Source organism: Chenopodium quinoa, unplaced genomic scaffold (assembly GCF_001683475.1).
Source record: "Chenopodium quinoa cultivar QQ74 unplaced genomic scaffold, ASM168347v1, whole genome shotgun sequence".
In the NCBI taxonomy this organism is placed as follows: Eukaryota; Viridiplantae; Streptophyta; class Magnoliopsida; order Caryophyllales; family Amaranthaceae; genus Chenopodium; species Chenopodium quinoa.
The window spans coordinates 2,307,089-2,334,649 of NW_018745395.1; the positions used below are offsets into that span (position 1 = coordinate 2,307,089).

Genomic DNA, 27,561 nt, shown 5'->3' on the forward strand with positions numbered 1-27,561 from the left:
AACTTGGCACCAGCTGGCGCCATGCAATGGCGTGTAGCTCCAGGCGCTACACTTGGCGTGTGGCGCCAAGAGCCGGCGACTGGCGCCAATTACGGAGTTTGACGCCAATTGACGCTGATTCCGTATTTCATTCTGATTAAAACTTCTCGCAATTTGTGTATAAATAGCCCCCTGCCCAGCCGATTCTTTCATAATTCCAGCAGAAAAAATAATTCTTTGCTTTAGAAAAATAATACCATGTCTCTAGTCACCAAAACTTTCACCCAATACACTCATGAATGGTGTCGATCTCTCAATGCTAGAGAAAGAAAAGAATTAGATTTGTTCCACTTGGGGGGAATTTATGGCACCAAAGGGGTAGATCTTGACTCAGATTTCATACATACCGCTCTAGAATTTTGGAATGTTGATACTTATTGCTTTAGAATAGGGTATTATGAGATTAGCCCTTTGCTAGAAGAATTTGGTGCTATTTTAGGCTTCCCTGCAATAGACCTCATAGTAATCCCTAGAGTAGATGCATATTTTTATAAGGATTTTGAGCGCTTCTTTAATTTAAAAGAAAGGGATTTATCAAAAATAGTAGATGGCAACATAGTTAATTTAAAAGAATTTGCACGCCATTATTTTGATAAACCTCTTTCTGAATCTTTTCATATATATAGAAGAAGGGCTTTCTTATTTTGCATGCTTAATCAATTTTTTCTTAGTAGTGGTAAAAATAATGAAGGCCAATCAATTATAACCACCGTACTAGAACAAATTGAATCAGGGAGAAATCCAATGCCATTGATAGTTGGAGAGACTATGATGGGTCTTGATGAATTGAAAAGGGACCCAAAAGCACCTTTTTGCGGCTCTCCAATTTTATTACAGGTAGAAAAATAATATTAATTTTTAATTACAGAAATCAAAAAAATATATTTTTGTATTGTAATAATGATTTAATTGCATTGCAATTTTTTACAGATGTGGCTAATGGAAAGGATAGAATTAATTAGCCCTCCGGACGATATTGAGAAGTATACTCCCAATTGCTTCGTGAGGAGAAAGAAACGCTTCCCTAAGATTAGGCGCCATGGGTGGAGAAAGGTCTTTGAATCTCGAAATTTTGCTATCAAGTGGGTCGTCCCATGGTGGAAAATAGAAAGGATGGTTGGTATCAACAAGCAACCTTTCTGCCGTCTTCCAAGTTTGTCTTATGTGACTTATTATTACCCCTGCAGGATAAAAAGACAATGCGGCTTGCTTCAGAATATTCCATCCGGGGATCTTCGTCCTCCCTATGAGTACCCTGTTTCTCAAGAAGTAGACAGATTTTATGCTTACTGGAGTGCTAGACCTTTATGGGAAGTGGTTACTCAAAAGGTTCCTCCTTCTTTGCCCAATGATGTGAAGAAGTGGTTGCTGAAGAAGCCTTCGAAGGATTCGAAAAAAGATCAGGGTAAAACTGATGTGAAGAGTCGTCAAGGTGATAGGGTGATTCCCGCCAAGGAACGCTTAGGTGCAAGAGTTGAATTCAAAACACCTGCAATGCCTAAGAAGAAAGGTGTTACCAAAGATAAAGGGAAAAGAAAAGCTGACACCACAGATAAAAAGGCTTGGGTGGAAAAGAAACATGGAGTACTAGCTGAAGGGGAGACTATCTATTCTAAGATTGAATATAGGTCCTCTAAAGGATGCCTACTAGCTAAATTTATGGATAAGGAGGAGGAAGCAGACAAAAATTGGAAAAGGGCTAGAAAAGAAAAGAAAGATTAGGAGCATTGCTTAACTTTCAAATTATTAGACTTAGTTTATTTTTCATTTAAAGTTAATTTATTTTAGCTTTACTTAAATTCCACCAATAATGTAATTTTAATTTCTTAATGAAATTTCAGCTTTTAATTAAATTATTTACTTTAAATTTAGTTTATTAAAGCAATGAAAAACCGAAAAATTAATTTTCCAGAAATTCTACGAGTACGGAAGTCGAAAATTTTCCGAAAAAAATAAACACCGAAATTTTCCCAGAATTTATTTTCAAATTGGCGCCGCTTATTTGCAAGGCGCCAGGCGCCAATTCCATCGGTTGGCGCTGATGGTTGTTGGCTGGCGCCAGGTTCTACTCTGCGACGCCGATATTTCGCCGATTTTCTGTCGAATTTTTAATTAAATCTGGGACGCAAGAAGGTCGAAAAATAAGGTGGCCGCACCCGTAAAGGGTTGCCTATGTATCCTTTCTTAAGGAATCAGGCCGAACATAGCTCTCTTGAGTATCCTACTCAAGTAATTACGGGTAGTATTTCTTAAGTTGGTCAGGATTTGTCATGTTCGAGTATTCATTGCCATCCATATCAGTTAGTTTTGCTGCACCTCCTGACAGGATTGTTTTGACAATGTAGGGTCCAGACTAATTAGGTCTAAATTTACCCCTTGGATCTAAAACAATTTTCCTTAGTGCTTTTAACACCAATTCTCCTACTTTGATATTTCTTGTCTTGACCTTCTTATTAAAATGCCTAGCTATACGAGTCTAGTAACACTGAGTGTGATGTAGAGCTTCTAGTCACTTCTCATCGAGTAGAATTAATTCTTCATATCTTGCCCTAGTCCATTCAACTTCATCGAGTTTACTCTCTAATGCAATGCGTAGAGATGGTATTTCTAATTCGACAGGTTGTACGGCATCCATTCCATATACCAAGGAAAATGGCGTATTTCCTGTTGATGTACGGATTGACGTGCGGTAACCCCACAATGCGAAGTGAAGTTTGTCAGGCCAATCCTTATAATTTTCCGTCATTTTCTCGATGATAGTTTTTAAATTTTTATTAGCTGCCTCGACTGCTCCATTTGCTTGAGGTCTATAAGGGGAAGAATGATGGTGTTGAATGCCATATTTTTGTAGCAATTCTTCACATTCGGCTTGAAAGTGAGTTCCATTGTCACTTATCATTTCATGTGGGACTCTGTATCGACAAATAATATTTCTCTCGATAAAGGAGTGCTACATGTTTTGCAGTGAGTTTAGCGTATGAATGTGCTTTGACCCACTTTGTGAAGTAATCGATTGCTACTAAGATATATTTGTGGTCTCCTGTTCCTGGGGGAGTGATTTTGCCAATGATGTCAATTCCCCATGTAGAGAATGGCCATGGCAATGTGTAGGTGTAGAGCAAAGATGGAGGAACATGTTGTAAATTGGAAAAAAATTGGCATTTAGGGCATCTTTTTACGTGTTGATGGCAATCCCTATTCATTGTAGTCCAATAATATCCTTCTCGCATTATCTTCTGAACTAACATTTTACCATTTATATGAGTTCCACAAATTCCTTCATGGACTATTCTCATTGCTCTTTGTGCATCTTTCTTTCCTACACATAAGAGAGCTCGACCCTTAGGCACCCTTTTACGTAGTTCGTTGTCTATGAGTACATATTGGGAAGCCAAAAGCCTTAGTGCTCGTTTTGCTCTTTTGTCAGCATGAGGAGGGTATTCTCCTTTGGTGACATAATTGAGTATGTCTGTGTACCACGGTTCTTCTTCTTCTTCTTCTTCTTCTTCTTCTTCTTCGCCTTGGACTACTTTGTCGTCTCCTATAGCTTGGATGTATGCTGGTTTGTGCCTTTTTTCTATAGTTAGAGGAATTTGCTCGATTTTCGTGGGAATCCTAACCATTGAGGCTAGTCTTGCCAAGGCATCAGCAAATTGGTTTTCTTCCCTAGGTAGATATGTGTATTCTACCTTCTCTAACTGATCGGTAAGAGTTTCCAGATAGGTTTGGTAAGGGGCTAGGATTTCGCTCCTTACTTTCCACCTTTTAGATATCTGATTGATGATCAAGGAAGAGTCTCCGAATATTCTTAACTTTTTTACTCCCAATGCCAAAGCTGTTTCAAGGCCTACCACGCATGCTTCATATTCAGCAGCATTGTTGGTAACGTCAAAATCAAGCTTTATGGAGATTGGAACATGTTCTTCTTTAGGTGATACTAGTAATACTCCAACGCCACATCCCTTTTGGTTTGAGGCTCCGTCAAAGTATAAGGTCCAAGTATCATCTTCAGTGACCATTAAGTCTTCATCTGGAAATTCATTGTCTTGTATTGGCGTCGAGTCTTCTATTGGAAAATCTGCTAGAAAGTCTGACACCACGGATCCTTTGATAGCTTTTTGTGGCATGAACCTTACATCAAACTGGGCAAGATTGACTATCCATCTTGATATGCGTCCGTTGAGTGTAGATTTCTCGAATAGATATTTGAGTGGATCTAATCGGGAGACTACAAGGACGGTATGCACTAGTATGTAATGCCATAACTTGGTTGTGGCCCACACCAAGGCGAGGCACAACTTCTCGAGCGGTGTATAGCGTGCTTCGTAATCGAGCATCTTCTTGCTTAGGTAGTAGATTGCATTCTCTTCGCCTTCTACTTCTTGTGCTAACATAGCTCCCATTGTCTCTTTGGTAACCGTCAAATATAACCTAAGAGGTATTCCGGGGAGTGCTGGTGCTAATACGGGAGGATTTGCGAGATAGGCTTTGATCTTTTCAAAGGCTTTTTGACACTCGTCGTCCCATATCACTGGTACATTCTTCTTGAGCTTCTTGAAGATTGGTTCACATATTGTCGTCAGTTTTGATATGAACCTACTTATGTATTGCAACCGGCCAATAAATCCTCGAATCTGTTTCTCAGTCTTGGGCGGTGGCATTGACATGATTGCTTTGATCTTGGTTGGGTCTACCTCTATTCCTCTAGAGCTTATGACGTAACCCAAAAGATTGCCTGAGGTGACTCCAAAAGCACACTTAGCTGGATTCAACCTCATATTATATTTTCTTAGCCTTTCGAAAAATTTCCTTAAGGCTACTTGATGGCCTGGACGGTCTTTTGACTTTACAATCATGTCGTCGACATATACTTCGACTTCTTTATGCATCATGTCATGGAGTAAGGCAGTTGATGCACGTTGGTAAGTAGCACCCGCGTTTTTCAACCCGAATGGAATTACCGTGTAGCATTAAGTGCCCCATGGTGTTATAAAAGTTGTTTTCTCCATGTCTTCTTCTGCCATGAGAATCTGGATGTAACCGAATGGCATTACCGTGATTTGCCGTGTTATCTACCAGAATATCGATGTGTGGCAAAGGGAAGTCGTCCTTTGGACTTGCCTTATTTAGATCTCGATAGTCGACACACATTCTTACCCTTCCGTCTTTCTTCGGAACTAGGACGACGTTGGAGACCTATTCGGGGTATTTGGATACCTTGATGGAACCTGCAGTTATTTGTTTTTGAACTTCTTCTTTTATTTTAAGAGCTACGTCAGGTTTCATTCGACGTAACTTTTGTTTTACAGGTTTCATTCCTGGAATTAGTGGTATAGTGTGTTGAGCTATTTCTCTATTAATGCCTGGCATATCTTCATATGACCAAGAAAATACATCGATAAATTCTTTAAGTAAGTTAATTAAATCGGTTCTTTCTTGTTTATTCAGTGTCAATCCGATTTTAACTTCTCTTTTATGAGTTGAATCATTTAAGATATCAACTGTTTCGGTTTCTTCAATTACCGGTGTTTTCTTTTCGAGTGTTTCCACTGCTTTAATAATTTCTTTGTCTTTTTCATTGTTAGTTAAGCAATGCTCGTCATCTTGGGTTAGAGAAGAACACGAGAAGTAAGGAGAACGAGAAATATTATTATACTCTGAGATCATTACATCAAAGAGTGATATGTCCTCGGGGACTGGATCACTAACTATCCTAGGAGAAGAAATAGGAGGGGGAGGTGCTACTACTAAAGACTAAGAAGACTCTAGAGGGAAAGACTCAGACTCAGACTCAGACGACTCTTCAAACGTCGGTACTTGCCCCGTCGTGATAGATATCTCCCTTCCGCTTGGAGTAGTCACCTTGATAGTCTTGCGCCACCCTTTTAGGGATCCTTCAGCTGGAGTGATTAGCTTCGAGGGATCGAAGCTTTCTCTTTGTAGGACTGTTTGAATGAGCGAGGAGTTATCCTCCTTATAAGTTGGCTCATTCTTTTCTCGCCCAAAAAATAATCCCATGACGTTAAAGTCAAAGCATGGGAGTGCTTTCCCCTTATAGACGGGAGTTGGGATTTCATCGGTGAAATAGCAATCCAAGAAAATCTCAAATCCCGGTTGTCTTATGTCGTTTACAATAAATGGCTCGGGAAATTCATGGCATGGATAGTCCTCTCCTTCTTTTATGAATTGACCATTAAGCGTGAGAGGGTACTGATCCATTGGGATTGCTTTCTTTTGAATGCGAGCATCCCTACGTGCTTTTGACTTTTCCTGGGCTCGCTTGAGATCTTTCCAAGTCGGTTCGAAACCAAGTCCGAAAGTGTCTAACTTAGGGAGGCCAGGTGACTCCAGTGGTTTTGCCATTCCTTTCTTCTTTCCTAGGGTCATCCCAGGAAAATTTCCTTGTTTCTTCAGCATGGCATTAACAATCATGTTGGAATGGGGGTCATGGCAAAGAGGGGTCCTTTCATCCTCCTGGATTAAGGAGACTTCTTCGTTAAAGCCCCATAAATCTTCATCATCTTCGTCGTGCTCCACATTAATGATCAGATTCTCTATAGATTTGATCCTCATAGGCAAAGCATCGATGGTGATTGGAATTCCCCTTACTATAATAGCTTTTACTTGTTGGTGGAGAGATGAAGGGACGACCTTTAGATCATGAAGCCAAGGGCGTCCCAACAACAAGTTGAACGAAGCTTTAATGTCTACTACTTGGAAAGTAGTAGCATGTTTTATTGTTCCTGCTGTTACATTTAGGGTAATCTTGCCAAGATCTTGACGACGACTTTGTCGAGGCCCTTATTCCTTGTGTAGACGGAGTTAAATCTTCGTCCCTTATGCCGAGCATCCTCGCAGTTCTAAGTGGACAGACGTTGATGGTCGATCTGTTTCCTACAAGAGTCATAGGAACATTCATCCTCTTGCAAACTACTGTGAGGTTTAATGCCTTGTAATGTTTGTCACCTTCTGGGGGTAAATCTTTGTCAGAAAAAGTGATCAAATTAATCAGACTAGGGAGGTCACTTGTGAGGAAATTGGCTAGTCCCTCAGGAGTAGTGTCAGAATCTATCCCAATTTTGTCCAAGGCATTCATTACAGCCAACCTATGTTCTCGAGATGTTGCCAGAAGTTTCCATACATTCATCTCAACTTTTGTCTTCTTAAACTGCTTAACAATATCATTGTCTTCAATGATAGGTATGGGAACTTGTTGTGTGGTTGGCATAGGTTGTGTTGAAACGGGAGGTTGCATTCTCTTGGATCTTGTGAGGACGTCTATCGATGAGTCTTCTTCAGCCCAAATGTCATCTGTGGTGTATGACACGGAAGGTGTAGGTCCTACTATGTCCTTTAGATAGACATCTTCTTCATCACTGTCCCAAACTCCATTGATGGTTGCATCCTCTTCTTGTTGAACTTAGACTAGTTTCTTTTCATCAATCATTTTCTGAACCAAATCCTTGAATTTGAAACAGATTTCTATAGTGTGACCCCCTAATTGATAATACTGACAGTAATATCTATCCGTTCTTTTTAACAATTCAAATGGTCTCGGTTCGAGAGGTTTGATCTCGCCACTCTCGGAGAGAATTTTGAACATTTGAGCATATGGGATCCCAATTGGAGTGTAAATTCTATTGCTCTTCTTGGGTTTTTCAGTGACTTGTAAGGGAAAATGCTTTGCCTCGTAAGTCGTTCTCACTGGTGTGAATTCCCTTTTAGGTTCATCTTTCGGAAGTGGAACCTCATCACATTTCTTTTGGGATTCCTTTATAGCCTTGAGAGCTTCACGTAGTAGATGCGATACCTCCATCATAGAAAGTGTGAGCAATTGTATATCTTCCTTACTTGCCAGTTCTGGAAGGTTATCCTTGACATCGAAAAAGATTTCCTCTTCCTTTTCTGTGGCATGGATTTCTTTGACGGGTCTAATGAGAGATGAGGGGTCAACCTCGTTTTCCTCATCAGAGATAGCTAGGGTATGGGCGAGAGGTGCATTGTCAATGCTTGGCATCTTACTGGTAGGGGGCAACAGCAGCTTGTTGTTGTCGATTAAGTATTGGATGGCTTCCTTAAGCTTCCAACAGTTTTCGGTGAGATGGCCCCTACCTTGGTGATACTTGCAGTGTGCATTGGGGTTCCAATTAACCGACCTCTTCTCAACTGGTGGGTCCCCAAATGGTCCAATAGGAGTTATAAGACCTTTTTCATTTAATCGATCAAATGCGGTGTCATAAATCATGCCAATAGGAGTGAAGTTCCTCCTGAATGGTTTTTTCTGTCCTTGATTGTTCATAGCAAGGACTTCTCCTAAATCATAAGTGCTACCGTTGTTTGAGTGGGCGGTTTTGGAAGAAGAAGGATTGTCGTTCTTCTTTCCTTTCCATCCACTGTTGGAGTTATTGTTGCCAGCTTTTAACTTAGCCAAGTCGTCTTCAATATTGATCCCAATGTCATAAACGGCCTTGAAGGTATGGAGATTATTTTGATACTTGAGATGCTTAGAATATTTTTCTTGAAGATTTTTTATGAACAGCCTCACGGATTCTTTTTCACTTGGCACCTCAATCATCTTAGCTGAGGTTTCCCTTCATTTGTTAAAGAAAGAGGTGAAGCCTTCATTCTCTTTCGGCTTGAGGATCTCAAGTTCCCTATGATCAGTCTCGACTTGAATGTTGCAATTGTACCTATCAACGAAAGCGTTTGCTATGGACTCTCAGGTAGAGGTCTTTTCTTTCTCAACAGAAAAGAACCATTGTTGGCAAACGGTCTCGAGAGATAGTGAGAATAGAGAGGGGAACGCCTTCTTGTCGATACCCTTAATACTCATTATTGTTTCGAAGGCTCTTAAGTGAAAGTAAGGGTTGTCAGTTGCTCTGAATTTTGGGATGTCATTGGCGTTGAATTTCTGTGGAAGAAGTTCTTTGTCCACCGAGACCCCTTGTAATGTAAGTTCTTGAAACTTGTAGTCGCTAGACAGCTTGCTTAGACTCTCTTGCATGAGGTCCATCTGTTGTTGCTTCACGGGATCATCGATCTTGAGTGCGAGAAGCTTCAGTGTCTCGGTCATGGTAACCAGTTGGTTCCTAAGATCATTGACTTCTTCTTGTGTTGCCATTATAGTCTTAGCTTTCCTCTTACGAGCTATGGGTTTGTCGAAAAGCTGGACTTGTACGAAAAGGTTGTCTTTGATTAACCGTCCTTCTTTTCTTGACCACGCGCTGTAAATTAAACCATTTTGCGTTTTAATTACTTGACTCGAATCAACTTGACTTTACGGTTTATTTTAAGGGGGAAAAAAGAATAAAGTAAAAAAAAGGGTGCATATTTTTGGCAAAAATAATGTACATATTTTTAGGGAACTAAGTATAGTTTTTTTTTTTATTGGAGGATTAATATCCGACTTACCCCCTAATAAAAATGACAGAAAAGACGCGCACACAAGACTCTCTTAAACATGGTCAAAGTATGTGTATTGGTGTGTGCATTGAGTGTAAGTGACATGCTTAAACTCTTGTGTAAGACCATGGGACTTAGTGCCTAAACTTGATCATCGACTCAAATAAGTACTATTGACAGCAAAATTTAACCGAATTAGTTAGAAAAAAGATTAATTAGACTCTAGGTGATGACTCGACCAATAATTAGAACTGTCGGTCAAACGACAAGACTGGCGTCGCACCGTGCAGCTTGGCGCCAGACGACAGAGCTGTCGTAAGGCGCTGCACTCCATAGTGTGGCGCTATAGCTCAGACCTTGGCGCCAATATTGGAGCTTCGATCTGGGACTGTTTTCGGTGTTATTAGTCAATTGGGGTACCCTAAAGTCGTACTAGGTCAATTCTGATTAATACATTAGACTTTATTGACTCTAATTAATTAATTAATTAATTAGGCAAAGTTCTTTAAGTCATTAATTTATTTAATCTAAACACAAGTCAACAAACGGTTAAAAGAAATCATAGAATATATATGCACAACAAATAATGCACAATTAGTCAAGTAGGCACAATATGATGCAATGCGTTTGCAACCTAACCATGGCTCTAGTTCTCTAAAGTTCGGGATATGGTATAGTCAATAGAGGGTCCATGGTTAATTGTCCAAATGCACCGCGCGGAAGCCTAACCGTGAAGGGTTGGCGCGAGTGGATGGGACACCACGAGTTTTAGAAAAAACTCGCTTCCATGGTTTAGTGAATTCAACATCTCGGATGTACCCTTTGTTGCACGGAGCGTTCAATCGGGTAGATGAAGCATGAATTCCCAGAGGGTTATGTCCATATGTAGAACACATATGGGTTTCAGAATAATGAGAAAAAATTCAATCAGGAAGTAGGATCGAGCAAACAATACAAAAAACCGGTCGAAATTAGAACGCATATTTCTGGCTCGGTATTGGGGGAAATTGGCGCCAGCAAACAGAGACTGGCGCCAGCTTTTAACTGTAGAGCCTGGCGCCAATACTGGCGTCTGGCGCTACGACTAAAATACTGGCACCAAGCTCTGGCCCCTAACGCTACTTCCCACATGCCTCAGTAGCTTTCTGTGCTCGATAAAATTTTCCAGTTTCGCGCGATGTTATTTCAGTCCTAGTTGTGAAAGATATTTCTCAAATTTCCTACGCGTAAAATCCTATGTTTTTAACTCATTACAGATGTCTTTCTAATGAGATCTTTTTTATGCATATGACAATAATGTTAATCAAAATTACGCACATGAAATACTTAGAACGTTTCGAGTCTCATCCACTTATTCTAAATCATTGCCGAAACAAATTCAGGAATTAAAATAGAAATCCTCCCCAGTGGAGTCGCCAAAAATTGTAGGGAATAAATTCAAGCGTCAACCCCTAGCTCGAACCCCACTGTGATCATACACTAAAGTACGGTGGCGTCCAAAAGGAAAGAAGATAGAGCAAAAGAGTCGCCAACAAGTTTTTAGGAACTTGTAAACCGTTCACAGGGTGAACGTTACACCCCTTAACGATCCAAGAGATCGTCAACTCCATAAGGTGTAGAACCAAATAAGGGTTCGGGGATTGTTGACACCTAAAAATGTCTCCCCAAAACCAAACCCGATGATGAACAACCTTTCACCGTCATTATTGGTCGGGTTGAGTATTTAATTTTTGGAGTGCTTAAATCCATATTTCCATTTCATAAAACAACCCAATTCCTAGCCCATTTCCCCAAACCATAACTTATTTTCCTCTTTTCGTGCCTTTAAACCCAAAATAAGTCATTTCGTGTCCTTTAAAATCATTCATTTCGTGTCCTTTTTATAAAAACGTTTGATCCAATTTATTTTGGTCCATAATATGGGTCCAATTATTAAATAGTTGGATGGTTTTTGAAAAGAGCTTTCCAACGATATATTATAATCCCAAATCCGAGTTATAACGAATAAGTAATGGCCAAAATATTAAACCGAGCCCAAACCGAACCTAAGCCCACCTTACCTACAACCCAATGATCATGTGGAGGGTCCAAATGATTTAATCCCAATCCTAAACCAATTAGGATTAATTATAAGCTTCTATAAGTTTCTAAAAGATCTTAATTATCCTTTTTGAAAAGATACGATTAAATAGTTTGAAATTGAATAAAATATAATCATCTTTGACTCTTCACACATATATTTCCATCACCATAACCTTTGCAGCCTCACCTTAGTATCACTTTCACATGCTTCTTTCACACATACATATCCATATCATCTTTCCCTTAGGAACCCTTTATCATGAAATCTTGTATCCCTATCGCGCATGCTTCATCATCTTTCAAGACAACATTCATCAGAAGAAACGTTGTATACTTGCTTAGCTTCTTGACCTGAGCAATGTTCTTTGTTTCATGCATCGCATAATGTGCTGAGAAATATTTCTATATCAATGATTTGTAATAATACAAAGCATATAGTTCTTAGCTCCTTGACCTAAGCAACGTTCATAATCACTTCATCTATATACGTGCTTAGCTTCAAGACCTAAGTGACGTTCAAGATCGCTTCTTTACACCATATATGATGCTTAGCTCCATGACTTAAGTTCATTCATCATGTCACATGATGTAATTGTCCTTAGCCTCCTGGCCTAAGGACATGCATTATGCATACATTACTTAAAAAAAAAAATCAATTCAATCCATGCGATTCATTTTGTCTTACTCAACGAGGAAGTTCAAAACTTCTTTCCTTTTTTTCGCGTCTTTTCTTTTGGGGAAGTTTTAAAAAACTTTTTCAAAATTTTCACATCGAGGGAAGTTCGAAAATAAAAGTTCAGTTTTCACATCTTTCTTTTTCGGGAGAAAGTCGGTATCCTCCACTCATGACAAAAATTGACGGAAAATTTTTGATTTTGCATCTTTGTTTGCTTGTGTCTTCACACACACATATACACACACTCACACACACACACACACTCACAATTCATACACATGTCATGTCACATCAAGTCAAACTTGGTCAAGTCAATCACAATATATACGAGTCCATTGGCAAATTTATTTTTGCAGGTCTCATCTACAGCCCACGTTCGGGGACAAGCGAACCAACTACAACCCACATCTGGGGACAAGCGGACCATCTACAGCCCACGTCCAGGGAAAAGCGGACCATCTACAGCCCACGTCCGGGGACAAGCGGACCATCTACAGCCCACGTTCGGGGACAAGCGGACCATCTACAGCCCACGTCCGGGGATAAGCGAACCATCTACAGCCCACGTTCGGGGACAAGAGGACCATCTACAGCCCACGTCCGAGGACAAGCGGACCATCTACAGCCCACTTCCGGGGACAAGAGGACCATCTAAATCCCACGTTCGGGGACAAGCGAACCATTTATAGCCCACGTTCGGGGACAAGCGAACCAACTACAGCCCACGTCCGGGGACAAACGGACCATCTACAGCCCACGTTCGGGGACAATCGAACCACCATCATTTCATGACGCAAGGTTCTCGATACACAGAGACTTGCAATCTCATCATCTGTTGACTTTCCTCAAGCATGGAAAGTATTATCCGATGGATTTCTTCAAGCATAGAAAACCGCCAAGTCGGCTTTCCTCAAGCATGGAACGTATTATCGGTGGATTTTTTCTTCAAGTATAGAAAACCGCCAAGTCGGCTTTCCTCAAGCATGGAAAGCGTTATCGGTGGATTTTTCTTCAAGTATAGAAAACCGCCAAGTAGTCGGCTTTCCTCAAGCATGGAAGGCATTATCGGTGGAATTCTTCAAGCATAGAATGACACCAAATTCATGCGTCGACTTTTCTTAAGCATGGAAAGTGTCAACCGGTAGGTTTCTTCAGGCTTAGAAAGCTACCAAACTCATATGTCGACTTTCCTCAAGCATGGAAAGCATTTCAACATACGTCATCCGGTGGATTCTTTCAAGCATAGGAAGCTACCAAACTCATTTGTCACTGATACACTGGTGTCAGATACGCATTATATCCCTTTACTCCTATATCTATAGAACTAACATTTTTCTGCAGGTATCGGCGTATACAGAATGATTTAGGATCGCAAAACGTCTTAAAATCATTCTCCGTCCCTATCGACTACTTTGACTATCGTTTTTGAAACTAACGTTTCTACAAACTCATTCAAAGTGGGGGCTTCTGTAGACACCTAAAAATGTCTCCCCAAAACCAAACCCGATGATGAACAACCTTTCACCGCCATTATTGGTCGGGTTGAGTATTTAATTTTTGGAGTGATTAAATCCATATTTCCATTTCATAAACCAATCCAATTCCTAGCCCATTTTCCCAAACCATAACTTATTTTCCTCTTTTCGTGCCTTTAAAATCAAAATAATTCATTTCGTGTCCTTTAAAATCATTCATTTCGTGTCCTTTTTATAAAAATGTTTGATCCAATTTATTTTGGTCCATAATATGGGTCCAATGATTAAATAGTTGGATGGGGCTTGAAAAGAGCTTTCCAACGATATATTATAATCCCAAATCCGAGTTATAACGAATAAGTTATGGCCAAAATATTAAACCGAGCCCAAACTAAACCTAAGCCCACCTTACCTACGACCCAATGATCATGTGCAGTGTCCAAATGATTTAATCCCAATCCTAAACCAATTAGGATTAATTAGAAGCTTCTATAAGTTTCTAAAAGATCTTAATTATCCTTTTTGAAAAGATAAGATTAAATAGTTTGAAATTGAATAAAACTCCTTTTTTTTAAATCCTATTTATATCCGAATTGAAAGACGTTCAAAGATAGAAAGATATTATTTTCGTGTATTATAGTTTTTATCCAAATTTTATAAGGTTGGATAGCCCTTGAAATTATCTTTCCAATTATATATTATAATATCAATTACGAGCTATAACGGAAAAGATATGAATAAAATGTCAAACTCAATCCAAAACTGACATTGTCTCACTATTTTGTCCATATCTTTTATTCTAAAAAATATTTTAATTAGATTCTAATTGGGTTAGAAAGAAGACTTCAAGATATTTCCAACAATATCGTATTCATCTTATTCCGATTTCTGGATCAAAAGATATGATAAAAACAAAAATCGTAAAAAGTGGTCTCTATCGCAAGAGTTTTAATCCGATTCGAACTCGATCTTTTCTTGATTTTGATTCTTCGACCCTCTTTTTGCCCTATAAATAGAGGTCATATCACCCCTTTTTCAATCATCAACAAGCTTGATCATAAAATAATTCTCTTCTCCCTCTTTTGCCTAAACACTAGCCTCCCCATTCTTTTACTATTTCTTCCTTTAAGCACTCCAAGGAGTCCATACTTTACCTGAAGTTCTATACTTAAACCAAGGCGTGAAAGGTAGAATTAACTGAGGGTTTGGACCAAATCAACTCTACTTTTTATTTAATTTAATTGTTTCAATTTGATTTATTTTTTTATTGAAGTTACTAACAGTTTATTCATGATGTAGCAATTTAAAGGAACGCGCAGAATGTGAGTAATTAATTAATTTAATTACTCTTATTTTATTTTCTTATTGCTAGTATCATGATTAGGTTATTTTATATTTGATTTGACTAACGCTATTATGGTTAAATTGCTTCCAATGTTAATGTTTATTTTATTATATTTATTGATCACCATATTGCATGTTCAAAGGGAATATGTAATTTAAAATCACGCCTAATAAGATAATTTGGACAACAGGTTTAGGTTCCTTTTTAATCTTGTTGTTAATTTAAGTTAACACAAATATTTTAGAATTATGTGTTGCATTAATATTCAAGCAATAGCATAATAATAGTTTGGAGCAAATTGAATATTTTGTTTGTATGTCTTTGAGATCGCAGGAATCACTTTTCACTATAAGAATCGAGTAGAGGCCAATACGGGCGAATGTGACTCCATGACTCACTTCGTACCATCATCCCCGATCCTCCTTTCGTGGTTCTGAACCATATGGAGTTAGTAATCTCATGGATTATGAATGGGGTGTAACCTTCACGGGTCAATCGTTGTTGTCTATCGTTGTCCCTTATTCGTGGTTGCCTTTTATGATCCTTGAACGGTTTACAAGTTCCTTAAAACTTGTTGGCGGCTCCCTAATTTTCTTTGTCCCTAATCGTATTATGTCAATTCCTACTTCCTAAGAGTGTCAAGCATATTCACCACATGCTTTTAACGTAGGCGCACTTCAAACGACGCCTACAATTTGGCGACTCCACTGGGTAGGATTTTTGGTTATTTATCGATTTGAGTGATCGGTATTTAATTGAGATGAGTGGATGAGACTTGAAAGATTCTTGAAAAATATTCCTGCGATTTAATTGGCATTGTCACATATGCATATGATTTTTTTAGGTTACCTATTTTGCCACAATAGTACGTGTTCTACGTATGTGGCTAGCCCGGGGAATTTATGCTCTATCAACCCGAAAACGCTCATGGCAATAAGGGTTCATCCGAGTTTTTAAATCCACCCAAACCATGGAGTCGAGTTCGATTTCATCACGAACTCGCGGAGCCGCCCGTTGGCATACACCCTCAAGGGAGGCTGCCTTGCTAACGCGTCCAAACTCTTAACCATGATATCCTTTGACACCCAAAAGCTTGACCATAGTGGATCATAGATCTTGACTTTAGGTTGCGAACTTCATTGCATCATTCGTGACAATGTGATTATATGTGCATTTTTTGACTTTTTTTTTATTTTTTTTTTGTCAAACCCTTTTTTATTATTAGAGTCGAGCCATAGATTTTTTTTTTTTTTTATTTTCGAGTCAACCAAGATTTTTATTCCCGTATACTGCACAAGAGTCAACTTGTTTTGGTCATATCTGGAGTTCTAGAAAGAGTTATGTGTCGTGTCACATATGGATCTGTAGTCCCGAGTTTTATCTTTCATTTGGAATTGGTTTCGTCCCAATCAGAGTCACATATCAAAAGTCATAACCGATATACTACGGCCTGTCTAGTTTAGGTGTCTTTTTAGCGTCAACTTTTTTTTTTTATTTATCTTTTCGTGTCAAGCTAGTCTTAGCCAAGTCCTTTAATCCGTGTCAAATCGTATAACATAGGATTATAGATTTTTTTTCATTTTTTTTATACCCATGAGTCATAACTCTTCTAGAATTCTAGTCCTCTTCCTAGTTTCTTGTGATCAATTTTTATGCTAACCTTAACATGTGTTCTTCGTCTTTGATTGTGGTTGATCTTATTTATGAATAACGATTTCCAATGGACCGTTTTCACCTAATAAATAGCATAAACATTAAAATTTGACAAAATTAATCAAGTTAGTTTGTATTTTAGTCTTCCGTGCTATTTGGTCATTGGGTCCTTTGTTTTTCACAACGTCTTCATGTCTAGCCATCAATCATACCACGAGTCTTAATAAACTCATCTAATCACACATGTTGAGTCATTGCACACACTTTTTCTTCAAGTAATGCACTATATTGTTTATGATCGTATATCAGGACCATGCATGCGTCGTTTTCCGTCGTAATAGGAATGAGTGGAGTTTTCCCATCAGATTTCAAAATTGTTTCTTACACTCTTCCTTTCCAATCTGAGTATTGAGTGAATGCATTAAGTGAGTTCATCCTTACAAAGTACTTGAGTCTAAAATCACTAGGCAATAGTTGGAAGAATAAGGGGAACGTCACTCCTTCCTTCTTTCCTTCCAATCAAAGCATCAACAACAAGAAACTTTTTTTTTTTCACCAGGCGGCAAGAAGTTACTAATAAACAGCCATGAAGACAATGCATGATGCATGCTTCTCACCAAGATTTCATGTTTTCATCTTCTTTTGTTTCAAACCCTTCCCCCTAAAAAGTCTAGCATAGGTTCTCCTTATCCATGTGTTTATATGTCACATTTCTTACCTTCTTCATAAATGAGCATCTCTTTCTTACATTCGATCATGTGATAAAAATAAAAAAAAATCATCAATTGCCGAACTAAAAACAAGGTGCACCAATGATTTGAGGCACCTTTGCAACCCTGTCATTCCCCATTAACCACTCAATCACATATCCATTTCTTCATCAACCACTTTGAGCCTCATCTAACGTTTGGCCTTCATTTCTTCAACCCACATTCACTCAACTCTGTGATTTGAAGATGTGAAATTGTATAACATTCAAAAAGCAAGTAAAAAAAAGTAGCAAAGCAAAAATAAAACAATGTCTAAAGGCAAGTGTTCCAATGTCTTTGATATGAACACGTCTCAAATTGCGTCTCTCATCGAATGCTCGGTACCGTGCCTGAGAAACATGAATGCTAAGTGAGTGATGGACCGCATGATCTGAGATTGCCTACATTGATTCAAAAGAATGAAAAAAAAAAGTTCAAAGCAAAAAAAAAAAATGTGTTGAAAATAAACTTGCAAAATTCAAAATTTTCAAATTCACAATTACACATCTTGGGGGCTTCTCTCGTGTCTTGAGCCTTTTACCTCTTTCTTCCTTAAACCATCAACTTAACCACATTACAACCCTTAAAAGACCTCTTTAAGGTGTACATACACTTGTGCAAAGTTCGGTTAGAGCTACGTTCAGCCTGATTCCTAACGGATACGTAAGCAACCTCACATTGAGATGCGGCCACATTCATATCCATATCTATGCATGATCGAGTCAAAGAATATCCAATGCTTATCTCTATATCCCTACCCATTTAGAGCTAGACTTGGGGGCTTGAACCCACATCACATTAGCTTACCCAGCCTAAAGAGTCATCATCTTTGACTCTTCACACATATATTTCCATCACCATAACCTTTGCAGCCTCACCTTAGTATCACTTTCACACATACATATCCATATCATCTTTCCCTAAGGAACCCTTTATCATGAAATCTTGTATCCCTATCGCGCATACTTCATCATCTACAGCCCACGTTCGGGGACAAGCGAACCAACTACAACCCACATATGGGGACAAGCGGACCATCTACAGCCCACGTCCGAGGAAAAGCGGACCATCTACAGCCCACGTCCGGGGACAAGCGGACCATCTACAGCCCACGTTCGGGGACAAGCGGACCATCTACAACCCACGTCCAGGGATAAGAGGACCACCTACAGCCCACGTTCGGGGACAAGAGGACCATCTACAGCCCACGTCCGGGGACAAGCGGACCATCTACAGCCCACTTCCGGGGACAAGAGGACCATCTACAGCCCACGTTCGGGGACAAGCGAACCATTTACATCCCACGTTCGGGGACAAGCGAACCAACTACAGCCCACGTCCGGGGACAAGCGGACCATCTACAGCCCACGTTCGGGGACAATCGAACCACCATCATTTCATGACGCAAGGTTCTCAATACACAGAGACTTGCAATCTCATCATCTGTCGACTTTCCTCAAGCATAGAAAGTATTATCCGGTGGATTTCTTCAAGCATAGAAAACCGCCAAGTCGGCTTTCCTCAAGCATGGAAAGCGTTATCGGTGGATTTTTCTTCAAGTATAGAAAACCGCCAAGTCGGCTTTCGTCAAGCATGGAAAGCGTTATCGGTGGATTTTTCTTCAAGTATAGAAAACCGCCAAGTAGTCGGCTTTCCTCAAGCATGGAAGGCATTATCGGTGGAATTCTTCAAGCATAGAATGACACCAAATTCATACGTCGACTTTCCTTAAGCATGGAAAGTGTCAACCGGTAGGTTTCTTCAGGCTTAGAAAGCTACCAAACTCATCTGTCGGCTTTCCTCAAGCATGGAATGCATTTCAACATACGTCATCCGGTGGATTCCTTCAAGCATAGGAAGCTACCAAACTCATTTGTCACTAATACACTGGTGTCAGATATGCATTCTATCCCTTTACTCTTTTATATGTAGAACTAACATTTTTCTGCAGGTATCGGCGTATACAGAATGATTTAGGATCGCAAAACGTCTTAAAATCATTCTTCGTCCCTATCGACTACTTTGACTATCGTTTTCAAAACTAACGTTTCTACAAACTCAGTCAAAGTGGGGGCTTCTGTAGACACCTAAAAATGTCTCCCCAAAACCAAACCCGATGATGAACAACCTTTCACCGCCATTATTGGTCGGGTTGAGTATTTAATTTTTGGAGTGATTAAATCCATATTTCCATTTCATAAACCAACCCAATTCCTAGCCCATTTCCCCAAACCATAACTTATTTTCCTCTTTTCATGCCTTTAAACCCAAAATAATTCATTTTGTGTCCTTTAAAATCATTCATTTCGTGTCCTTTTTATAAAAATGTTTGATCCAATTTATTTTGGTCCATAATATGGGTCCAATGATTAAATAGTTGGATGGGTCTTAAAAAGATCTTTCCAACGATATATTATAATCCTAAATTCGAGTTATAACGAATAAGTTATGGCCAAAATATTAAACCGAGCCCAAACCGAACCTAAGCCCACCTTACCTACGACCCAATGATCATGTGAAGGGTCCAAATGATTTAATACCAATCCTAAACCAATTAGGATTAATTAGAAGCTTCTATAAGTTTCTAAAAGATCTTAATTATCCTTTTTGAAAAGATAAGATTAAATAGTTTGAAATTGAATAAAACTCTTTTTTTTTAAATCCTATTTATATCCGAATTGAAAGACGTTCAAAGATGGACAGATATTATTTTCGTGTCTTATAGTTTTTATCCAATTTTTATATGGTTGGATAGCCCTTGAAATTATCTTTCCAATTATATTATAATATCAATTCCGAGCTGTAACGGAAAAGATATGAATAAAATGTCAAACTCAATCCAAAACTGACACTGTCTCACTATTTCGTCCATATCTTTTATTCTACAAACAATTTTAATCTGATTCTAATTGAATTAAAAAGTAGACTTTATGATATTTCCAAAAATATCTTATTCATCTTATTCCGATTTCTGGATCAAAAGATATGATAAAAACAAAAATCGCAAAAAGTGCTCTCTATCGCAAGAGTTTTAATCCGATTCGAACTCGATCTTTTCTTGATTTTGATTCTTCGACCCTCTTTTTTCCTTATAAATAGAGTTCATATCACCCCTTTTTCAATCATCAACAAGCTTGATCATAAAATAATTCTCTTCTCCCTCTTTAGCCTAAACACTAGCCTCCCCACTCTTTTACTATTTCTTCCTTTAAGCACTCCAAGGAGTCCATATTTTACCTGAAGTTCTATACTTAAACCAAGGCGTGAAAGGTAGAATTAACTGAGGGTTTGGACCAAATCAACTCTACTTTTTATTTAATTTAATTGTTTCAATTTGATTTATTTTTTTATTGAAGTTACTAACAGTTTATTCATGATGTAGCAATTTAAAGGAACGCGCAGAATGTGAGTAATTAATTAATTTAATTACTCTTATTTTATTTTCTTATTGCTAGTATCATGATTAGGTTATTTTATATTTGATTTGACTAACGCTATTATGGTTAAATTGCTTCCAATGTTAATGTTTATTTTATTATATTTATTGATCACCATATTGCATGTTCAAAGGGAATATGTAATTTAAAATCACGCCTAATAAGATAATTTGGACAACAGGTTTAGGTTCCTTTTTAATCTTGTTGTTAATTTAAGTTATCACAAATATTTTAGAATTATGTGTTGCATTAATATTCAAGCAATAGCATAATAATAGTTTGGAGCAAATTGAATATTTTGTTTGTATGTCTTTGAGATCGCAAGAATCACTTTTCACTATAAGAATCGAGAAGAGGCCAATACGGGCGAATGTGACTCCATGACTCACTTCGTACCATCATCCCCGATCCTCCTTTCGTGGTTCCGAACCATATGGAGTTAGTAATCTCATGGATTATGAATGGGGTGTAACCTTCACAGGTCAATCGTTGTTGCCTATCGTTGTCTCTTATTCGTGGTGCCTTATATGATCCGTGAACGGTTTACAAGTTCCTTAAAAACTTGTTGGCGGCTCCCTACTTTGCTTTATCCCTAATCGTATTATGTCAATTCCTACTTCCTAAGAGTGCTAAGCATATTCACCACATGCTTTTAACGTAGGCGTACTTCAAACGACGCCTACAGGGATGAAGGTACAAATCCAACCTAAAAGAGATTGAACATGCCCTAATAATAGGCCTCTATTTTATTCTGATCGTATTTATGTGCGCTTTTCAATTAACATGCAATCAATAGGATTAACCCTAAACCTGTTTATCTATGTTGGTTGAATTTAATGCACAAATAAACTATTATTGGCGATCACTTGAAATATAATCAAATTAACCCTAAACAAGATTATTAAATATCTTATTAAGCGTGATTACAAGTACCAATTCCCTTTAAGCATGCAATAAAGGCGTGATCAAGCAATAACAGTAAATATCAAGCAACATAATAATAAATTAATAATTATAATCATAATAATGATAATAATAAAATAATCAACATCAAAATAATAATAATAATAATAATAATAATAATATTCATAATCATCATAAATTATAACAATTATAATCATAATCATGTTCATGTTAATATTAAAGCATAATAATAATAAGACCCTAGGCATGATACTAACAGGATTAATAACAAACCCTAGCATGTCACTAAGTAATAAAAATCAAATCTTTAGCCCTAACATGATACTAACAATCATAAATATTAGGAAGAACATAGGAAGCATCGAAGGAATCATAATAAGCATATTTAATATTAAAGTTACCCTAGACATGATACTAGGAATATCATAATAACAATATAAACATGATTTCTACATCATAATATCAATTAAAACCATTAAATTACTTACTTTGATGCCTCGTACCTCTTTCTAATTACAAAATACACACGTTAGTAACTTCAAGGAAAATAATAATCAAAACAATCAAATTAAAATAATTGAAATAGAGATTTTGGACCAAACCCTCAGAGATTAAACCTTTCACGTCTAGGGCGAAAGAAACTTCGAATATGGCTAGGTGTGTCTAGATCTTGTGAATGCGGAATTTTGTATGAAAAAGACTAATTTTTAAAAGAGAGAGAGAATAATCAAGAAAATCTTGATGAGAGTTTATGAATATTGGTGAATGAAAACGGAGTTTTTAATACGTTATTTATAGAGAAAATCAGCCAAAAAGATAAAATAAACAAAACAGAGTATGACGCATAAAAAACAGAGCTGGCGCAAACCCTGGCTAACTGGCGCCAGGCACCAACACTAGCGCCAGGCGCCAGGCCTGGTTCCAGGCGCCAATACCTGGAGTCAGTCGCCAAGCCTGCTTTTAACACGTTTTCGAAAATCAGATAAGTTTGTCGTACTGGAGGGTAAAATCATATAATTTCCTCGAAAATGCTATTTGATTTTAATTAAAACTCTGAAAAGTCAACAAAAGTCAATTTATCAATGCTAATTGAATTAGGAATGAAAAGAACCTTCTAGAAGAATCTAGAAGACTAAAACCATTCCTAATTGCATTAGGAATGATAAATCATATTAGGCCCTCCCCTAGAACATTGGGCCGCATATAAAGCTCAAACCGGGCCTAGTTTAGTAAATTGGCCATAACTTCCTCAATATTCATCGGAATTGGGCTTATAATATATCGTTGGAAAGGTCTTTGCAAGCCCCATCCAACTACACTACTATTGGACCCATATCATGGACCAATCAAACTGGATTGGCTGTTTTCTTAAAATAAGTTTTCAAAAACAGAGAGAAGAGAAAAGAAATTAAAACTTTCCGCAACACTAAACTTTCCACACTTTCACTTCATTCGATTATGATTCGACGTGAAAGGCACTCATCACTGGGTTTGGTTTTGGGGAGACACAAATGGGTGTCTACACCATGCTTTTTATTCTTCAATTACACAAGCATTTACCAGAAGTTATCCTAAATATTCATATGCACTATAAAATAGAAAATGTCAACTGAAAATGTCAATATCAAATGAGAACATTAGATCATCTAATCAAACGTTCTCACTCGGGGGGCTAGTTGTATGGGGAAATGTTTATATAACATTTATATTAAGGTCGATATTGTTTTATAGGCCGATATACTATTTGAGTCCGGATCATCAATAATTCTTGTTAATATCGGCATTTATATATAAAGCATACATATCGGCATACAAGCAGCTGACACGTGTCGTTCTCACGTTTGACACGTGGCAAAAATTACTTTGCCTATTAAACTGTCACCCGTCACTTAATCAACCTATAAATAATCTGGTTTTACCTCATAAATAAGGTAGCATTTATTACACTCTCTCTCTCTACTTTCTCTCTCTGAATAATCTCTTTCTTCTTTCTATAAACACTTGCTGACTTAATCTTTGGAGTGGTTATCCCCGGATTCACCCCGGGGCTAGCTAATCGCTTCCCTGTGTGTAGGTTCTTATTTGGCCGACAGGAGCAGAACGGGTTATACACTCGAGCTTCGGATCTTGGATTTGGGTCATCGGATTCCTGCAAAAATAGATATTTAGCATATAAAATGTGTTTTGGGATGCGTAATTTCCTCCTTGTTACTATATTAATAGAACAGAGGAAGTATAAAGATTGATGAGATTATGGCCACAATAGTACAAAAAGTTCTCTTATATCGTGTCCGTGTTTAGTATCATCTGTACTCCGTGTTTTGTTCACCAAAAAAAAAAAAAAAAAATAAGAACCTAACTAACTAACTAATTATAAAAGGTAGAATAATTGCTTAATTTCAATAATTTAATCATTGCACCTAAAACAAAATCGTGTTCATGTTGATTTCTTGTCAACTGCATCGTTTACGTTTTCCCTTTGTAATTAATCTCCTGTTCATATCGTGCCAATTTTGGTTGTATTGTCGTGTGATGCCAAAAAATGTTGCTTCTATAACTAGTTCGGCTTTAGTGGTATATAAATAAAAACTTTAAAAGTGCAAAATAAATGTATAGAAAATTGTGAAAAATGACCTTTTAAGTGATGACTTTTTGAAAAAAGACCTTTTAAGTTGTATTTTATTTATATGGAGTACTTGGGTAAGCTTGCGTGGTGGTCAACGCCGAAAACTATAATTTAATGTCTGGTTTCTCAGGATAACTATGAACAAGAAAGGCAAAGATGGAAAAGAATTCAGGCAATTAATAGCAGATGTAGCTGAAATCATCTCCGAATTTTCAATTAGTGACTTGTATCCGTCATTGATGTTCATAAGTACAATTACTGGTATGAAAGGGAAACTCCAAGGGATAGTTAAGAGATTTGATAAGCTAATGGATCCTATAATTAAGGACCATATTTCTACAAACAGATATGGCAAAGATCAAAAGGAAGACTTGGTGGATATTCTCTTAAAATTTCATAAGGATGAATTGCATCTTGGCACTGAATTCTCTCTCACCACTGATAGCATCAAGGCTATAGTTTTTGTAAGTTCAATTACTATCTTTCTTCCTTATATACAAGTATGTATTTATTTATATATGCAGCAATTTTTTTTTAGTGCTAAAGGAGTCACATGGGCGAGTGATGAAAATCGTCCCAAGATCACTTTGAACCGGAAGGAGAACTCTTACCACTTGAGCTATCCCTCAAAATATATATATATATATATATATATATATATATATATATATATATATATATATATAACCTATTTTACCAATTTTTAAAATCTAGTGTTTTAGAGCAATTCTAATGGTTATAGTTAGGAGCTTGCTTGCAATTTTAAATAATTCCTAGCTATTAGCTTGACCATTGGAGTTAGAAAATGCAATTAGATTTAAATAAAATTAAATAAAAAGAAGCTATTTAAGTAATTGAGGTCATTTAAAAAGCAAGCTAATAGCTAGCCATGTGACTTCGAAGTAGCTACAAATCTACAATGATGATTAGCTTAAAACCTTATGTGGCATGGCAAACTAATTTGACAATTAGCTTTCCATTAAAATCTATACTTTATTAGTATTTAAAAACACAAACCATCATCCCTATATTACCACATGTAAATTTTGTTTTTTTTCCAATGTCACATGTCTCCTCATTTAATCTTTCTTTTTTTAATCCCCTTTCTCATATTAAAAAAAAAATTAATTCAATACTTGTATGAATGTTGTTTTGTTCACTTTTCACCAATTTAATTTCTTCTATAATTACATTTAATTTCCATCTCTTCTTCTCCTCTATTTATTTTCCAATATATAAATATTAAAAAATAATTATTTATATTGTATACTTATAAACAAACCGTGCATTGCACGGGACAGAAGGCTAGTTGTTCTTAATGCTTGACCACCCTTTTTCTCTCTTCGCCTCTCTATCTTCTCTTCATTAAAAAATATTTCTTACCCTTTTTTTTTACTTTTTTTTATCTCCTCTTACCTTAATCAACGTGCCACAACTAAGGAAGTATAGTTTATATTATCTAATGGTATGACACAAGTTATAATGAAAACCAAGGCTAAAATAAGAACTAGGAACTAATATAGGCCCTTAGACCATGTTAATCTGACGACTCACATGCTTCCCGTATCATTAATGGCATTTTCGTAATATTTGAATGTTACAAAATTATTCCCAGTTCCATTTTTAAAAAGTAAATGAAAAGTTAGTAAAAGTACATATGAAATCAGTCATAAAGTAAATGAAATTGCCTTTAAAGTTAAAAAACTGGAAAAAAGTTTTAAAATCCGCAAAATTACGAAAATGCCATTAATGGAAGCGGGTGAGATGTGAGCCGTCAGATGGAGCACGATTGAAGGCTGATATTGGTTCCTACTTCCTATTATTCACCTTGATTCTCACATAATCTCAATTATATATATATATATATATATATATATATATATATATATATATATATATATATATATGATATTCTAATATACGAAAATATACAGGAGTTGTTTGGTGCCGCAAGTGAAACATCATCAACGACAATAGAATGGGTATTCTCTGAATTGTTAAAGAACCCAAAAGCAATGGAAAAGGCTCAAAAAGAAGTACGACAAGTATTACAAGGAAAAGAAATGATGATCAACCAGGAAAGTCTAGAAAAACTTGTGTACTTGAAATTTGTTATCAAAGAAACATTACGACTTCATCCTCCTTTCCCTTGCTTGGTTCCAAGAGAGTCCATGGATCGATGTGTGATCAAAGGTTATGAAATACCTCCCAAAACAGGAATTTTTATTAATGCATGGGCAATTGGAAGAGATTCTAAGTATTGGAAAGATTCAAACAAGTTTAATCCAGAAAGATTTGAAGATTCATCAATAGATTACAAAGGCACCTATTTTGAACTGATTCCATTTGGCGCAGGAAGGAGGATATGTCCCGGGGCACCCCAGTTTCTCTTCTTGAGAAACAAGGAGTGGCAATTTTGAAATTTTTGTGCTTTGGGAATTGTAAACTAATATTATTTCTTGCTGATTGTAAAAACCACTCAACTTGCTTATGTGGACCCTAGTATACGGTGTTAACTTCTTAAAAAACTGCCGTCAGATCTCATTCCTCAATATCCATCCAAGCACTGTAATTTGCAGGGACGATCCAGTAGCAAAGTCGGAGAATTCCGTCGGAAAACTTGAACGAAAGTGAAGTTTACTTCGTATCACTGTATGTAGTTGTCTCCAGATCTCGTAGCCCCCTACCTTCTTCAACCTCCTTAGCCTTTCTGGCGACTTCGCCGCCGAATCAAACGAAAAATCCAAAGGAATAATGGAGAAATTAGGGCTTGGTTAATCCTTAAGGGTAGGGTCTGACTTCCACCTCCATTGAAGAAGTGCGTGTTTTATTCTATTGATGGAGGTGAGAGAATGGATGGAGAAATTCGCCGCATACAAATACACCGCTACCCGTACATCGCCGGACGTGTTATGAATTGCCTTCAAAACCTCGCTATGTATACAGAACATCGAATTGGCTTTTGAGGAATTCACCGGAGAAAACTCACGCGGTGGGCACTGACAGAGGTAAGTTGTAAGGAGGAAACTTGGTTAACAGTAGCTTTAACTCCGTCAAAGGGTAGGCTTTAAGCTTAGCAACATCCAAATTGGCAGATTCTAGAAAAAGTCACTCTTACCCTTAGTTGTACATGGGATAATTCCAAATTTAACC

The 27,561-nt window shown here is 37.5% G+C and overlaps 1 protein-coding gene across 1 annotated transcript in view; it reads left to right on the forward strand.

The window, feature by feature from the left end:
• Positions 1–27,561, forward strand: part of LOC110712955 (cytochrome P450 71D8-like) — a 46,819-nt gene that overhangs the window by 18,773 nt on the left and 485 nt on the right. The window contains exons 2-3 of the mRNA XM_021891415.1: positions 24,539–24,872; positions 26,343–26,776. Coding sequence (XP_021747107.1) covers positions 24,539–24,872; positions 26,343–26,776 — 768 coding nt within the window. The remainder of the gene's footprint in view (positions 1–24,538; positions 24,873–26,342; positions 26,777–27,561) is intronic.